Genomic DNA, 18,822 nt, shown 5'->3' on the forward strand with positions numbered 1-18,822 from the left:
AAGAGGGAAAGGTGAGAGGGAGAGTTTTACCTGCATGGTTGCAGAGGGCAATGTAGATCCAGGTCAGGTAGCTTTCTCTCTCTGCCCACAGGGGTTTTGTTCTCTCACTCATACCTGCCTGGAACCCACCCCTGAAGTTTGGAGACACTGGTCTAATGTTATTATTTAGTAACATGGATATGGATATTATTTTAGAAAGATATAGTTTTTGACCTGACAATGTCCCTTTATTCACCTTTAGGGAAAAAACTGTTTTCAAAAGCAAAAGTCAAGTAATCAGCTGTTGTTTGTATGGGCTGGATCACACAAGGTTTTACAAGAGAAACATTTTTATTAAAATCATATATAAATTGTTTCTCTGACTTACCGTATGATTGTTCATTTCCTGTAAGATTCATTTTGTTACAGGTTTCCTATTATAGAAGAAAAATATCTTTTGTGGGGAAGAGGGTTACAAAACGAAATGATCTCTTCTCCACCGCATATGGCTAAATATTGACTAGATAGGTAAACGGACATCAAGAAAAGGAATTTTAAAAACAACTTTTAAGAAATACCTTAAATGTTTTAACCATCTCCTCCCAGTGAACAGGAATCTTATCTCTAGCTGCCATTTTAATTATATTTCACAGCAGGTGGCCAACTGGGTGACACAAAGTGGGACTAAAAGAGTCTTTTTTGCCATTAGAGAGCATTGGAAATCAAAGTTGTAAAGTTTTAAGGTTCTATAATATGTTAAAAACACTTTGGGCTATATTGGCAGCAAATGCTAATTTAGCCCTTGATCCAGCAAAGACTTATGCATTTACTTACTGTTACACACTGGGCATTGTCCTACTGAAATCAATGGGTTTTAAGACCTTGCAGGATTGGGGCCTTAACTGTTGTACTATTTGTTCCATACCTTTGGCCCATAGAAGTCATTGGGAGTTTGCCACTGACAATTCAATGGCACCAGCATTTGGCAATATGGGCCTGGGCAAAAGCCCATTGAAGCCATTGCAGACTCCTATTGACTTCAATGGATTTTGGATCAGGCCATATATTCTGAGTGATGGCTTGATCCTGCACCACTTGACGATAAAGGGAGCAGGATTAGGCCCTGAATGAATATATAAAATACTTGTTTTCCCATCTAGATTACTACACAGTGCTGGTGCTGATTTTCATTGTGTAATCTATTATGGAAATTGAAATAAGCACCAGTGTAATATAAAGTACATTAAGAGATGAAAATATTCTTTGGAAATTTTGTAAATGCAATACTAATTCAAATCTACTTATCCATGCTAAATTATTAAAACCTACCTAAATAAATTAAATTTGAAGAGTCAGTTGTCTTACATCAGCAATAAAAATTCCTAGTAGACCATAAAACATTTGAAGATACATCAAAATGCATCTTATTTTTACATCATGTTCTCCAGAATTATTTGAATGATCACTTTCTCCACTGAGAGCAAAACCCTCAAAGTTTACACTGACATAATGAAATAATGCACAAGAACACAACTGATATTAAAACTTACAATAAAATACTGTATACACTATCCTTCACCCCCATCTCAGCCCTATCTAGATATTAATTAGAAAGATCACAATATCTAAGGACTTCGAACGAAATGTTAAGTTGCTTGTGTTGCTCAAATGGATTATTGTTAGCCTACAACTACAAAATATAATACTATATAGTTAACACACATGCAGGCACACACACAAGATTTATTTTAATGAAGCAAAGGTGTCATTCTCTGATGGTATTGGATTTTAAAAACTGTTCTGTTAGAAGCCAGTTCTGCTCCCATTGAAGTTAATGGGAATATTTCCAGTGACTTCAATGGGAGAAACATCTGGCAATGTGGTGAATTGCAAAGTGACATTGACCTGTTAAGGCTTGACTTTTCATCAGAGCAATTAACTATGGGTACAAGTGCTAATATTTCAAAACCCACAAAAGTGGAGGTAGCACTGAGGCTCCTTTAACAAATTTGGCATCACATTCACCAATGCGTTACTCCACTTTTAAACAGCTGTAACTCCACTGAAATCAACTGGAGTAAGACAATTGTGAGCTAGAGCTTTGCCCCATAAAAACTATTTATCAACTTAGCTATTAAAAGCTTGCATTTACCGCTTACAGTAAACACACACCTGTGGAACAGAAGCATGTTGTTTGGTACATGCACTTAATTACAAATTGGAATGAGGTTATAGCCTATTTAGACACATAAATGCTCTTCTCTCTGAATAAATCTTGTCATCAGTCGTGGTCTCGACTCTCCCTATGTCGGAACTTCCTGCTTCTTTTGGTGAATCTGCTTCTGTAGCTCATCCCTGTCAAGTTTCATTTTGGCTTCTAGAACTTCCTGTAGGGACCCAATGTTCTCGTAGATAGCCGCAAACCCTAATTACAGATAAAAAATTGAATTAGCTTTATTATTTAAACTAAAGAACATTAGAAAGCAAAATTCAAGATTACAACATATAACAGTGCATTTTTCATTATCAGTGGAGCAAATGTCCCTAATAAAGACAGACACTGGGCCATATTTTCTACTGGTGTAGATGTGTGAAATTCCATTGAAGTCAACAGAGCTGTGCCCATATACGCATTATGGCAGCCAGGAGCTGTTGGCAAGCACAAGTCCACACCCTCTTCCCTTGCTACTCCCTCAACAGACTATTGAATTCTTCTGTTTTCTAAAGACAAAGAAAACGACAACAAGAAATCTAAAGCTAATTGGGTTTCACTCTGGGCTTTGTAGGAATCTCACCCACAGTGCAGATACTTGTGGATGCAACAGGTACATGCACGGTTTTGTAGGTACATCTGTTATGCACCCAGTTGAAAAATCGGTCCCAACGTTGGTAAAGAGCTTTGAGATCATCCTCAGATGAAACATACATTAATGCAAATTAGTATTATTATTATAGCTAAATTATGGTAGCAGAATTCAGAGTACAGAACTCAACAGTAGTGGTCCTACCAGCATTAACTTCAGCTTTCATTTCTTTTATATCTTCATTAATCTCCATCTGAAGCTTGCTGATTCGAATATTTATCTTCTCTTCAGCCTGTTTTGTTCCATGTTCTTCCACGCTTATTTTTTGTATTTCTTCTATTTTATCAAGTTTCTCTGACATCTGGCTGAATCTCATCTCTATGGCCCTTTCACTCATTTCCTGGGATCAATGAAAATAATTATGTTTGGTTATTCTTTGAGTAATAAATTACCAAATTCTTTGGGTAATAAACTGTTCATTCCTAGAGATGCAACAAGTGGCAATGCTTACTAATCATTTTCTATACAAGATTTAAAATCTTATGCAGTTATAAAATATAGCTAATAAAAATTCTCAAATTGGCTTGGTCACTGTAAGCTGCTTTTTCTTCGTTTTATTTGTAAGATACAATATTTGTAAATTTAAAAGTAGTGTTCAGGTTTATCTATCATTATAGGGTGGGTTTCAAAAGTTCCCAATCAATGGGAATTTGATCATTGCATCAACAGCAGCAGACTTATGCCCATATTGAACACCACCAAATGCCAACTCAGCAACATTTGCTTGTTTACATCTCTAGAAGTATTTTCAGAACATTTATTCTTTTATTACAGAAACCTACGGTCTTTTCCTTAAGGGCCAAGGAAATCTGATCAATTTTCTGTAAAAGCTCTTTTTCAATCCGTTCATGTTCCTGTTCCAACCAGCTGCGAGCAGACAATATCTGGCTGCTGAGTTCCTCTACTGCACCTTTTAATCTAAGAGAATAAAATAAATGAGCATGTCTGGAAATATACAAGAGCATCTCATGTTCTTTGATCATTGGACTGTGGAGTTTTTATGACAATCAACATAAAAATCCCCTTTTTCCTCCATAGCATGTTTGACAGCATATTCATGCAATGTTTTGAAATTTCACATTGCTGGGCTTGGTTTATGTTAATTGTTTCAGATAATCAAGGATGATAGACTGTAATAGAACAGCAATTAATTGCACAAAATATAGTTGCAGTATTTTCAGGCATATACGATGCAGACCCATCAAGAAATAGTATGCCATAGCCTAGAAACAAGTGTGACATCCCATTCACTTTACAGTCTTTGAAGCTCATGAGAGTTTGGATTGGAAAGGACTGAATAAAGATTTTAGTATTTGGATCTACAGGTATATATTTAAATGTGCTGTAGTATTTGAAGTCCTATGCATTTGCCTCTCTCGTTTTGGCATTGTGCTGAGATAGTTGCAGTAACTGGATGTGCACATATATATTTGAAGCCAGTTTGAAACTGTTACACGTATTGAATTCCGTGTCTGGCTGTCTGCACATGTATACACAGTACACATTCTTTTCCAGGTCTTAATACTCACATCTGGCCCACACGTTTTACAAATTTAGTTCAAAGTGGTTTGTGACCAGATTTACAGAAGCATTTAGGTGCCTAAAATACAGAAAGGTGCATAGTGGGGTTTACAAAAGCATCTACACAGGTTAGGAGCTGAACTCCCACTGCAAGTCAATAAGAGTGAGATGCTGAACTAACTTAGCTGCTTCTGTAAAATCCACTGGGCGCCTCTCTGCATTTCTAGGAGCCAAATTATCTTTGCAAATCTGGCTCTTACTGAGTACTATTACAGCAGTGAGCAAATGTACAAATTAATGTACCTTCATTTTGGTTCCAGTCCAACACCTCATTCATGCAAAGATCCTCTCATAAGGATTACTCCAGGTTTGCAAGTCTAGCCCCTTGATTTAATTTTCCAATAAGGTGAGTACTCACTTAACATCCAGAAGGTGGAGCTGTTGGTTGCTCTCTTTGTAGGCAATCTTCAGTTTTGCTTCTTGTTGCATTATTGACTGCTCTACTCTGCTCAGAAGGTAAGAAATCTGAAGCAGAATTCTGAGTTTAGTATTTTTCTCCTCAAACTCGTCACACATTGTGCTTAGAACATAAATTCTTATAAGATTTTAAAGGGACGCTGCTCTAATTGATGGTCCCAAACTTTAACCTACTTGCAAATTTTCCTTTTAGTTTTTTAAACTGTCCTCATCATGCAAAATCTACTAACCCACACAACTGGAGTGGCAGCATTACTAAGATCATAATTTCTCAGCCAACAACAACTGGGGGGAGCTGTGTCCTTGCAGTCAGAGCATCTGCCTGGACCTTTTTTTTGTGAGCAGGTGAGGAATATCACGTAGCCGCACCCCACTCCAAAACGTCCCTGTGTGAGGTAGCTCCCAGGCGTACTATCCATGGTACACATCTCTTGGGCAGGCCTGCATTCTTCCTTCCATTACCTACTGGGCTTTCCAAACCCATTGAGAGAGTATGGGGGAGGGGGAGAATAGGATTTGTCCCAAAGGCACACTTCAATTCCTACTATTGTCCATGTGCACACATCAGGTCATGTTACAACCTCATTCCAGTGCTGAATTCTCATTGACAACAATGGTAGTTACGCACAAAGACTGAAGGTAACATGTGGCCCATCCGGAGAACAGGCCCTGTACCAGCAGTCAGTGTGCTGGCAATCTCGGTGAAACTGTAATTTTAAAAGTTACTGCTTAAGAGCTGTACACCTCACTACCTGCATTACTCAATACATGGGAAATCTGAGTTTATAAATTAAAGCAATATTTTAATTATATAGGTGTAGAAAATGCATCTTAAACCAATCCATTTCTATAAATCAGCTTCTATATTTGAGGCATTCATTAAAATGGAACAGATTGTTTTAAAAAAGTGGAAAAGGGAAAAAAGTGAATTATCAGACTGCTCTTGTGTGCCAAGCTTTAGATCGGCGTGAAATTTTTATTGCATACAATGGAAATGCTAATGTTCAACTACAGTAACATGAAGAGTGAGACTGTATTAGTAGGTTACAGAATATAGATTTTTTCCCATGTTTTAAAATTGTAAGTGTAACCTACTTGAATCATGGAAAATGTCTTTATTGAGCTCTTTTCTGATCAGGGTTTAAATACAGAAGTTGGAAGTCTCATGGGACTGATTTTCCTCTGTGACTAATACACCTACAGTACCACTGGCTAACTCAATGGGATTACTTGATGTGTTTGACAGAATTATTACTGAACAGATATAGGTTTTGATTGTGAGTGGTCCCTATGAGGTCACACTAGTGCACAGGAACAAGCAAGAAGCTTGTCCCTCACTTGCATGTCTGATGTAAAACAGATAGAGACTTGGCAACACCCTCTCCATACTCGCCCATGGAATCAGCTGGTGCATCATGGTATTCTGTATAACTATTTTCTTATATGCAGCATTTTGTATAACCCAAATGGCTCGTGAAAAATTCACAAGGAGCAGCACCCGTGGAAACTGTGCCTGCATGGTGCAAAATGTTCCTGGTGCTCTTGCAGGGGCTCTGCATCACTCCTGGTTTGTGGCTGAATGCCACAGACTAACCCAGAGGGAACCCCTTCTGAAATGCATCCATTACTGGGGTTGCTCACAGAAGGCATTAGAACAATACTAGCAACCACTAAACAACATTTTAGGGACAGGAAATTACGAATACTTTATCCAGTTAGAGCAACAGAAGAATGTAAATAGATGAAATGGATGTACTAATTCAGATTTGGTCTGGATTCCAGAGCAGACATATTTGCATCTACATTTGCACAGTGTCATGGGATCTTTAATGAGTAAAAATGGTCAGGACCTTGATTATGTTTCTTCTGAAAGCCAGCAACTCCAGTGGCATTAGCTTAACAATATGGTGTTTTTGTTCATGAAGTTAAACTCTCCCTCTTATGAAGATCACTTGTTTTATACAACATACCTGTATTTCTGCCTCTTTGATTTTAGATTCCAAGATCATTTTAGAAGCTTGTTGGTCTTTGCTTAGGCTTTGAAGTCTTTCATACGTAATTTTGTGCTCTGCAGACAATCTGGCTAAACCGGCATCGCACCTGTTCAGATAAATAAATACCAAAGCAATGGATGACTGTAGCTGAACACAATGTATAGGCCAAACTTTTAAAAATATACCTCTACCCTGATATAACGCTGTCCTCGGGAGCCAAAAAATCTTACCGCATTATAGGTGAAACTGCGTTATATCGAACTTGCTTTGATCCGCCGGAGTGCACAGCCCTGCGCCCCCGGAGCACTGCTTTACCACATTATATCCGAATTCGTGTTATATCGGGTCACGTTATATCGGGGTAGAGGTGTATATCTATTTTAGAATGGACGTTTCTATGAAGGTATCAGTCTTTCCTGCAAAACATTTCTTTTCTATGAGATTCAAAGAAATATTGATGTCTCATAACAGCCACCCAATTGCCCCATAACTGGTATAAGTCTCCATACTGTAGTAGGTGCAATCCTGCAGTAGATCTCAGCTCTGAGATCATATAGACAAAAGGCGTGCTTATGGAAATCACATTACAAATTCAAGGATGTACAATTTCAATACCTTATGCTATTCCTTATGATCCATCAGACATCTCTTAAGGTGTGTGTAATTGGCCATTAGTCTGATACACAGGCAGCCACTCACACAGTTTACTTATTTGAAGCAATTAGAAAGTAATTATAAAGAGCATATTTAAATTATTGCACCTAAGCTACTTTGGGTTTTACATGCTTATTTATATTTCTATTCACAAAATAATAGCGTGCAACCATATTAACGACTCCAGGGCCAAATTCTGCAGTCCTCAGTTTTTTGAGGGTTTTTTTCTCCAGGTAAAGTTCCCATTAAAGGCAATGGGAGTTTTGCCTTATGAACGGCAGAACTGGGCCATATGATTGATCATTTCCCTTCTGCACATTGGAATACTTCTGTAATTCCACCATATTTTCAGGACAAATGGTGTGTTAAAGTACATGCCTGTGTTTTTTCTCCCACTTTTCAGAAATATTTTTGACTGATAGATTTCATCTACAATAATACAATATGTGCATTAACTGAGTTGTAAAAATATAGGTACTGTAGGTTCAGGAGAAAGACCTCTCAAAAGTATGAGTAATGTGTATTTTTGTTAAGGGAAATATGTAACTGTCATAGTTACATAATCTAATATATGGAACTGATTAAGATCAGATAGCTGTTAAGGTTTTGGAAGGAGCAGGCAGTGGAATGTGACAAGCAACAGCAAGCTAACCCATTATCCAAATTAATCTCACATTTTAATAATTTTTCGTATCATTTCAGTTGGAAAGCATTCACTCCAGGATGCACTTTCATCATCTGAATTATAGAAATACCACTGTTACCTTTCAAGCACAAAGGGAAAGTAACAATTCAAATGGCAAACAGAAGAGAAGCCACTTAGCAATATAGTAGAACTACAATATGAAAATAATAAGAGAAGCAAAATAACATAGAGAAGTGAAAACACATTAGAAAGTCATCATTTAGCAACTCAGTGTACTGGAGCAAACATGTGATATGGGCAGCAAGAGCAACTTAAGTCGGATGTTTTTCTAGAAGATCTGCTCTAAGAATTATTTTGGGGAAGTGCAGGCCAGTGTTATACAGGAGGTCAGACTAGATAATCACAGTGGTCCCTTCTGGCCTTGGAATCTATGAAAAAAGTCAACATAGGACTAAAGATGTACCACCAGACCAGGGTATCTGTGGAGTGTTTGGAGAAAGAACAGAGGCTAAAGCCCTCTATGTTGTTACCATTAGTGGAAACCAGAGACATGAAATTATCCTGTGTCTATTCACCAATAGCACATGGACTCCAAGAAGTGGTTAGTCTTGTGTCTGAGTTCTCATAGAAAAGTATAAAAAGCAATTGCTTTGAAACTACTGTAGCAAATGTATGCAACAGGCTTCTATACTTTTTAAGGCACATTGTTATTTTTGGCTCATATGATCAGGGCCGGTGCAAGGAAATTTCATGCCCTAGGCGAAACTTCCACCTTGCGCCACCCCCTCACCCCATTAACCCCACCCCCCATGGCAGCTAACCACGCCCACCCACCCCCACCACACGAGCCCTGCGGCAGCCCCCCCCGCCCGCCCCCCCCCCTGGGGGGGGCCGCCCCCCCCCCCCCCCCCCGCACAAGCTAACCCTGCCCAGGGAGCCCACCCCAGCTCACCTCCGCTCTGCCTCCTCCGCTGAGCCCGCTGGTGTCGCTCTAATTCTCCTCCCCTCCCAGGCTTGCGGCGCCGATTGGAGGAGAATTAGAGCAGGGGCTGTGTGCTCAGCGGAGGAGGCAGAGTGGAGGTGGGGCGGGGAGCAGTTTCCCCGTGCAGCCCCGCCCCCCGTTACTGCAGGCAGCCTTCCCCGCGCCCCCGCGCCCCCGCTCACCTCCACTCCACCTCCTCGCCTGAGCGGGCTTTTAGGCACCCTCAACCACTAGGCGCCCTAGGCGGCTGCCTAGTTTGCCTAGTGGTTGTACCGGCCCTGCATATGATCATGGTGGATCTTTGTTGTTTGTGTAATTGAATACATTTGGTAGGGGGCAGCTGGTTGTATGGTATAGAACATAAGGGATTTCAAAACTATCCCATATTCTGATCTCAGTAACACTGATGTAAATCTGGAATAAACTGAACATATTATTTTATATTTTTCCAGGTATATTTTGGTTGGTACCATATGAAAAGCTGTGGAGGCATAAACTCAAAGTGTTAAGACATCAGCATGCTCTTAATGTTCGTTTTACTAGGATTTTCTTTAAATTTTATTCAGTACTCTAGTATGGTCAAAAGAGAGAATATCTCTATGCTGTACAGTCAAACATGTGGTTGGTATCTGCCCAGAAGCAAGTACAGATATGCTGCAACTATGGGGCCAGATTCTGACCTCCGTTACACTAGTGTAAATCTGTAGTTAAAGGTTTGTAATGATAAAAGAATGTTTAATGAATGTCTCCACTGGTTTTCAAATGGTACCAACCAAATGGAGAAAAATAAAATAGCATGATTTACAATTTGAGTAATACCGGTTTCTTAAAATAACTCTGGTTCAGGTTTATGCTAGGCCTCAGGTTTGAAGACAAACTAACAATCTCAAGAGACTTCAACTCTATTGGGCCAAAATCTCATTACAGTGACTATTCTAATGAGATTTTGGCCACATCCAAATTAGAATAAAAATAGAACCTCTTTATGGTTTTGAATTTTACTCTGTAACAAAACCCTGAGGATGGCGTACAAATCCAACACTGCTCCAGTCATACTCCTCTGAAATCTGAACGAGTTCTGGTTTCAGGTTCTTTTTTGGCCAATCTCTAATGTGATTATAAAGTTCTTTTAAATAAAAATGTATCAAAGTCCAACCTGCAGTATTAATTAATTCCTTGTGCTGTTATCTGTAACAAAATCATGTTGCCATGCCCACACACCTAGCCAAAAGCATGCTTGTGTGACATAAAGACAAAAGAGAAAAAGTAACTTTTTTGTACCCTAACAGATTTTCAAAGGCCAAATAAAAAATATTTGGCACATATTTACCTGAAGTGAGCTCATTTCAAAAATATGAAGATACAAATGAGAGGGATTAGAAGAAGTCCCAGAAGTAATTTTGTTACTTGAAATCTAAGTGCTGAGTTTACAAAACATATTTGGATTTAGATTTTCAAAAAGGTGGATGCAAAAATACACATCCAGTCACCCACCTAATTTGTTTGTGTAGTTACTAGGGTTATACATGCAATTAGAATTTTGTGCAAACAAATATGTAAATACATAGTGTACATTTGCATGCTTAATATGCCCATTTTGGCCATACAAATAATCACTTAGTTTCACAGGCATTTTTCCATGTGCAATTGCAAGCACACATTTTTGGAGATTAGACCAAAGGTATATTTTGTTGTTTGTTTGTTTTGTTTTTTAAGAATGTTTACTGCAAGATCCCTTTACTAACTTCTGTACTTATGTGCACTCAGTAAATAAAAAATAACATGGAAGGACCTGACTTTGTAAACCAAGTATTCTGGGTTTCAGTATACAGTATAATTGCAGAAATCAGTGGTGTTTAAGATAAACTGCACAATTATGGAGCAGCTGCCTTCCAAATCTCAGTAAGCAAAAGGAGTATTTAGTTTTATGAATCACTGAAAAGTGTTTTTGTTGCTAAGAAATCATTGGACAATATGAGGAGAGTCTGCTATTCTATTACTTCTGAGGTTATGCCTACAGTCGGAGTTAGCGGTGTGATTCCCAGTTCACATAGACATACGCACACTTGCTCTCCTTGAGCTAGCATGCTAAAAACAGTAGTGCAGCCAGGGTAACAGTGAGCAGCAACATAGAGTAGCTGAGTGGTATATGTACCCACAGGTTTCAGTCAGGTTTGTACTTTGCTAGCTTGTGCACTCGCTGCTGCTGGGGCACCCAAGCTACACTTCTATTTTTAGCGCGCTACCTCAATGAGAGCTAGTGCAAGTATGTCTATGCAAGCTGGGAATCACACCAAGAGCTCCAAGTGTAGACATACCCTGACTGTAGCTAGTGGCTACATGCATATGGGCACCAAACCAAGAACTATACAGCAGGAGGTACATAGAAGTACAAAAATGGTTTACTTAAGACTAAATCCTGTACAACACTCATGTGACTTGTAGTAGCATGATATATATTCAAATGTGCAAGATAGCTACTCAGGGTAGCAATGGTTACACATTATGCACTTTTCTGCCTCACAAGCAAAGGATGTATTAATGCTGGGACAGTTGTGTGTCAGGAACAGTCAGCATGTGTCAGTCCCTGCCCCTCCCCATCTGCCTGCTCAGGGGAAAAGGGAGTAAGCAAGCACACAATGCTTGTTTACTCCTATGTGCCTGCAACCAAAGAATTTAACAGTATATCATTTTACTGAAGAATCTACAAGCTCCAGGGCCGGTGCAAGGAAGTTTCGTGCCCTAGGTGAAACTTCCACCTTGCGCCACCCCCGCACACCCTGCTAACCCCGCCCCCCCCGCGACAGCTAACCACGTCCCCCCACCCCCCACCCGCGGGGCCCCCCCCCCGCAGCTAACCCCGCCCAGGGAGCCCCCCTCCATGGCAGCTAACCCCTCCCGCAGCCCCTGCCTGGGGAGTCCCCCGCCACCCCCCCATGGAAGCTAACCCTGCCCAGGGAGCCCACCCCAGCTCACCTCCACTCTACCTCCTCCGCTGAGCCTGCCAGTGCCGCTCTAATTCTCCTCCCCTCCCAGGCTTGCGGCACCGATTGGAGGAGAATTGGAGCGGGGGCTGTGTGCTCAGCGGAGGAGGCAGAGTGGAGGTGATCTGGGGTGGGAAGCGGTTCCCCTCTGTGCCCCCCCCCCCCCCTACGGCGGGCCCCCCCCCCCCCCCCCCCCCCCCCCGCCCCAGCTCACCTCCACTCCACCTCTTCGCCTGAGTGGGCTTTTAGGTGCCCGCCTAGTTCGCCTAGTAGTTGCACCGGCCGTGACAAGCACAGTAACATTTCAGTGAGTTTTCTTACTGCAAATGCCATAGGCACCAGCATGCTTTTATTTATTTATTTTGGTGCCTTTATGGGAACTGAGCTCTCTTTTAGAAATCTGGCCCCAATTGTGGGTTCTGAGCCTTTCTAAAAATTCTGGCCATAATGACATGGAAAGTTAAAAGAGACTGGTCAAGCCAGAAGCAAGAGGGAAGTTCAAACTGCATTTCCAAGTACCAGATCAAAAGAAGACCAAGATTTTTTTAAACTTTAAAATAGTTTTAAAGAATAATCTTCCACCTGCTAGATGCAAGATAAAATCTTCACTCTGTAAAGCATGCTGCAGTTCTGGGCTTTTGCATTCCTTTGTGTCTTATGATACAAATCTCAAGATGTTGTTGGAATTACACCCACAATTCACCAAGGAGCAAACGTTATAGGGACAAAAGAACAATATTCAAGAGCAGCTAGTTGTAATAAGCATAAAAAAGCATTCCAGTCCACCCATGATGGCTTATCAGTTTTTTTAAAGTATTTCTTGATTTTTATGCTTTTGTGAAAAAACATAATGAACATAATTCACTGTGCACAGAAGTTTTAACAGCTGTTCCATTCATATAGCAAGGAAATGCACCCCAGTGCAGAGGGGCCAATGCAAGGCAAAACTTAAACATTTATGCATTTATGCATAACTTACAACCATTGAAGCCCATAACAGTGGGCTTCACTGGTGTGTTGGACCTTGGATGGACCGTCTGAACATGTGTGCTACAGTATATCAGTTTACTGCTAAGACACTTTGAAAAGATCATCCAGTGTTGTAATAACAAAGATTTAAAAAAAATAATTTTGGAAGAAATATAATCTCTCGTATTCTTCAGGGCATAAATCAACCTCTCATTACTGCGGATAAAGAAGAAACTTTCCCTGTGGGCATGTTATTCACTATACCTGCCTTCTGCAGGGCTTCTATTAACTTCCTTTGACAGTAGCCAGGACCAGGTACTTCAGAGACAAAATGCTGGATTAGATGGAGAACTAGTCTGATCTAGTATGGCAATTCTCATGTTCCTAAATCTTTCAAAAAAGTTCACTTAGCTTAATGATGCTGATTATTTATTATTAATATTAATAATTTATGGTGAACTTGTACAGCATCTTTCATGCTGAACAATTTCAAAGTGTTTTACAAAATGATCAGCAAATTATACGTAAGTAGAGATAGGCATGAGGCACAAGCTAGAATCTGAATTTAAACTTTCCCAGAGTTTGGAGGGTATTCAGCTGTAGGGATTTAGGCTCATCCCTTTATAGAGATGAGAACACCTGTGAAGTTCAGATTCAGGGATATGATTGCTCTCTTTAAATATATCAGAGGGATAAATACCAGGGAGGGAGAGGAATTATTTCAGCTCAATAGTAATGTTGACACGAGAACGAATGGATATAAACTGGCCGTGGGGAAGTTTAGGCTTGAAATTAGACGAAGGTTTCTAACCATCAGAGGGGTGAAATATTGGAACAGCCTTCCAAGGGAAACAGTGGGGGCGAAGGACCTGTCTGGCTTTAAGATTAAGCTAGATAAGTTTATGGAGGGAATGGTTTAATGGGATAACGTGATTTTAGTCAAATCAACAGTGTGCCATCGCTGGTAAATAGTATCAATGGCCAATGAGGGTCTGGCTAGAGAATCTTGCCTACATGCTCGGGGTTCTACTGATCGCCATATTTGGGGTCAGGAAGGAATTTTCCTCCAGGGTAGATTGGCAGAGGCCCTGGAGGTTTTTCGCCTTCCTCCGCAGCATGGGGCGGGGGTCGCTAGCTGGAGGATTCTCTGCGACTTGAAGTCTTTAAATCACAGAATTTGGGGACTTCAACAACAGAGTCAAGGGAAAGGGGTTGGGTCAGCTTTTGTGGCCTGCATCATGCGGGAGGTCAGACTAGATGATCACAATGGTCCCTTCTGACCTTAAAGTCTATGAGTCTATGAGGTCTGAACTTCTTCAGAATTTGGGGGAGTTTGGATTTGGGTTATACTTCTGTCTATAAGGATAATACTACACTCACCGAGTGTATAGAGCATAGAGAATATAGAGCATCGTGTATAGAGAATATAGAGCATCTGTCTATAAGGATAATACTACACTCACCGAGAAATGCAGCTACCTGGAAGAAGAAACAGAATAGCTGTTCAACACTGTACAGATGAGATGAACTACAGAATGGGTTATGATAGTCAAGAAATAATACCATATCCATTTGAAATTGCAAGGGGAATTTAGATAGGCAGAATGTAATCACCCAAGTTGATATTTGGCCAGAACCCTGGATTAACACTCAAATTCTTACAAAAGCTGGTCAAAAGTTAACTCATAGATCTAGCCTGATAGCCAGCAAGCCAGACTCACCTTTGGATTCTCCTGGTGGAACAGTTTGGGTGAAATTATACACGTGAGTTAATTTCAAATTATTGATTAAATAACTGCAAATAATTTAGGACAGTCTCCCACTACGTATTTGTATAGCACCTAGCACAATGAGGTTGCAGTCTCAGTTGGGATCTTTAGGCACTACTGTAATACAAATGATAATAATTATAATCAGGAGTTGTGGGAATTTTTACAGCAAAATGTGCTTGTAACTGAAGGCAGTTAATTCACTGTCACAGAACAGTGTTCTAATTGAATTCAGCATTGTACAAGTAAAACAAGTTTTCTTCCCTCCCAGGGGAAGATTTTAACAAAATGCCTGATGGGAAAGCACGAGACAGCAAATAACAAGAGAAAATAAACTGGTTCTGTCTCAATAATGAACATGAATTTCCAGCCCCCGAGGCACTCTGATGACTGACCTTGAGCATTGCACTTTGTGTAATAGCTGTCATGTAGTTATAATTATCAGGGGAAAAGTGTGAACTTCCCTGAGTAAACATATCAAGAAGAAATAATGGTCTAAGTGCTGATAGCCCACCATCATCCCCCATTTTAAGCGCTTTGCCATTTAGGGCCACATTTTGGCAAGTTCTCATTCATGTGAGTACTCTCATTGAATTCAATGGCACTACTTGCATGAATGTGCACTCACCAATGTGAATAAAGACTGTACAAGCTGGCACTAATTGTATTGCTCCAAACATGGGATCTTGTAAAATCTCACTGTGAATCCTTTATATGAAAGGGAGCTATGCAGGAAGACTCATGCAGATGAATTTGGCAGTGACCCTTCAGTGATAAATAAATATTGTTCAATTGTTTGTCTGACTTGAAGACAACAAAGCAAGAGTTGGTTTTGTTCTTTCCTGCTGTACTTAAAAGAACTGACTGAATGTCTGAAAAATCAGTCCTCAATAATCAGTGCTTTAAACCCTGTTTAAACCACTCCTTGGAAATTGGGCTAACAAGTCAATGTGGAAACTATATGCTGCCCAATATAGACACCAGGAAATCTTACGGAAACTTTTAACCTTTCTCCTCCCTCAGCTGAGTTTTTCCAACCTGTTGAAGGTATCAGTAAATCATTTCAGATGAAAGCAGTCAACTAACTAAACTGGTCCAGCAAAAAAGAATGGAATGTATTCAGAAATCCAGATAATGGGACAAATTCATCCCTGGTGTAATTCAGCAGAAGTAATCAATCAAGAATCTGTATACAATATTAAGTCCTCATCTACAGCTGTGCAACCCCACTACCTTCCAATTGTGTCTTCATTGTCATCGGTGCCAGCTGTAAGTAGGTTTGCCCAGGTGTCATTGAGAGTATAATCTAAAAACAAAATGTAAGGGCTTGTCGACACTTAAAATGCTGCAGCAGGTAAACTGCACCAATGCTGCTGCACCACTGCAGCATTTCAGTGAAGAGGCTACCTGCACTGATGGGACGGCTTCTCCTGGCAGCATAGTTAATCCACCTCCTCGAGACGTGGTAGCTATGTCAACAGGAGAAGCCCTCCCGTCGAGATAGCCCTGTCTACACCAGCTGTTAGCCCCACACCCCTGAGCGACATAGTTCTACCAACATAAGTTGCTAGTGTAGACCAGGCCTACGTGAGGGCTTAATTTGGCCTGTAGAATCTCTATCTATGTTTTCCTCCACTCCCCTTTACTTTAAACCCTGGGAATAACATGTAGTTTATCTACTGTTTAATAAGATTAACCAGTCTGTTTCTACTTCTTAAAATACATTCAAAAGCAATATATAATTGTATATTGCTCCCTGGAAACGCAAACTGTTCCATGGTATCTTTATTACAGGTGAGTTAATGAGTTAGTTCCATAAAAACCCCAGCCTGAACCTCAGTCCTTTCTAAAACTGAACCAAACTGAAGCATTTTTAGAATTCAAGCCCATTTACTGAAATCTAATTTTGAGAATTAACAGTCATGTGACTACTTTTAATATTTGATACTGGAATGCAGATTATTGTGCATTGCCGTGAAAACATTGAGCCAAATTCATTCTGGGAGTTAGGCCAAGGTTAAATTTGGGCCACTGTCATTAAATGTAAAAGGCATACTTCAAGATTAATAGAAAATCAGCTGATTGCAAAAAATATCCCCAAAACTGACACTTACCTTGCAACTCTCCCCCGAAGATCTCCCAAACCAGACAACTGCCGCATTTCCAGGCTCTTTAAGGTAGAATTAGTTCCATAACTGAGGTTATCCCTGACACGTATCTGTTCCTGCAGCGTCTATAAGGCATTAATATGCAAATAGGAGTTCAATAAGTCACTTATTATACATTCAATAGGCCACTTGTTATATTTTGCTAATCCAAATAAAATATAAAATCTATTTTTTAATTTAATAACAATTGTTTTTATAGGCATGCAGAATGTGGTGCATTATACTCATATATGGTTTCTCCTGATTTTCAGGGCCCAATCTACACACACAACTCTCACTGAAGTCACACTGGAAGCAGAATTGGGCCCTGAAATACTAACCTATATTTGTCCATCTACCACTACCCTGCTAATTTCTGCAGAGGTCAGGCTTAAGGTTGCATATTTGACTGTGACTGGATCACCTGGATGTGTGCATTGTGGGTGGTGCATGTGGAAAGTGAAAGGGAGTTTTTATTGCAGGGGTGAGGAGTCTGTGAGTATGTTTAGGTGGTAGGGCCTTTAAACTTAGGTTGAAATGCATGTTAGCTCTGCATTAACTGATTTCCTAGGTTTTCTAGTTTTGTGCTGAAAGGAAATAGATTAGCACCACAAAACTGTTTGTGTAGAATTTATATTTAAAGTCCTGCCACCCCGTACTGTTTTTTTATTGCCACAAAAAGAACTACATACTCTGCATGCACTTTGTAAGGATGTACACACAGTTTATAAACTCTTCAGATCTTATACTTACATCACATATTAAATCTTACTAAATTTTCTTATTAAACTTGGAGTCAATAGCAGAGATGGTGTCAGCCCCAGGAAAGAATCAGAACATACCTCAATGTCCCGGTTAAGCTGCCTCACTATTGCTGTTATGTTTCGGATGTGTTCTTCTAAGAGTTGCCTAGCCAACCGATCTCCTCCCCCTTTGTTCTGCATTCTATGCAAAGTGGAAACAATGTCCTCCTTAATGCGAAAAGCGTGTTCCACAAGGGCAGCAGTTGTTTTCTCATGGCTTAGAATTCTGTCTTCTAGCTGATCCACAAGACTTGCAGATGCTAATGGGACCGCGGTCAAAGCTTGGCTGTGTAGTGGTATATTTCGAATCCGTCTAACAAAAGAAATATATTCAAACAAATGTATTATTAATGCGTTGCTAAATATTGAGGACCTTACTCAAAACTCTATTGTAGCTTTTAACCACACCCATCTATGTGAGATTGATACCACTTTAGTAGAAGCACTGGGAGGTAGAGTGCCTCCAGAAAGAATACTACCTCCCAGAAATCCTGAACACTTCCAGGGAGAGGCCCACTGCTGTACATAAGCAGGTGCAGCATTTGCTGCCATGAGTGGTAGGTGTAAAGGGAAGTCATGGCCTCCTCCCCATCTCACTTAGGGTGACTAACCCAGGCATATGCACTTAACAAAAGGATATTGGTGTGTTTTGGGATGAATTAAGACAGACAAAGCAGTTTGGCTGGGAACATGAACTCAGCATGTTTTTGATTAAATTTTGCAAGTATTACTACACATATGCAAACTTTGCAGCTGCTTTTTTTCCATCCTTGTTCAAAGCAATAACTGCAATAAAGTTAAATAAAAATAGACTAGGAATATCTTGAGTCTGCATCCATTCTTTTCTCTTCCAATAAGGCTACTCCTGGAGTATGCATCCAAAAACTTCTCCTCTTGGAGCTGAATAAATACATGCTAAAGCTTTGGAAATCCAGGAAGGACAAAATCCAAGCTACTCACAGTCTCTAAGGCAACTTTTCAAAAAAGGTCAGCTCCCATTTAGGCACCTAAATAATTGTGCAGATTTTTCAAA

The 18,822-nt window shown here is 40.1% G+C and overlaps 1 protein-coding gene across 3 annotated transcripts in view; it reads right to left on the bottom strand.

Annotated features, from left to right (window-relative positions):
* Nucleotides 1–311: 311 nt before the first annotated feature.
* The window catches only part of FAM81A (family with sequence similarity 81 member A), a 33,653-nt gene continuing 15,142 nt past the window's right edge, over nucleotides 312–18,822 (bottom strand). For all 3 annotated transcript variants that reach the window (XM_034784714.1, XM_034784716.1, XM_034784715.1), the window contains 7 exons: nucleotides 17,829–18,102; nucleotides 16,954–17,072; nucleotides 6,812–6,941; nucleotides 4,783–4,889; nucleotides 3,626–3,761; nucleotides 2,988–3,183; nucleotides 312–2,404 (listed from right to left, as the gene is read on the bottom strand). In XM_034784714.1, coding sequence (XP_034640605.1) covers nucleotides 2,283–2,404; nucleotides 2,988–3,183; nucleotides 3,626–3,761; nucleotides 4,783–4,889; nucleotides 6,812–6,941; nucleotides 16,954–17,072; nucleotides 17,829–18,102 — 1,084 coding nt within the window. In that variant the 3' untranslated portion in view covers nucleotides 312–2,282. The remainder of the gene's footprint in view (nucleotides 2,405–2,987; nucleotides 3,184–3,625; nucleotides 3,762–4,782; nucleotides 4,890–6,811; nucleotides 6,942–16,953; nucleotides 17,073–17,828; nucleotides 18,103–18,822) is intronic.

This window comes from Trachemys scripta, chromosome 10 (assembly GCF_013100865.1).
Source record: "Trachemys scripta elegans isolate TJP31775 chromosome 10, CAS_Tse_1.0, whole genome shotgun sequence".
Classification (NCBI taxonomy): Eukaryota; Metazoa; Chordata; order Testudines; family Emydidae; genus Trachemys; species Trachemys scripta.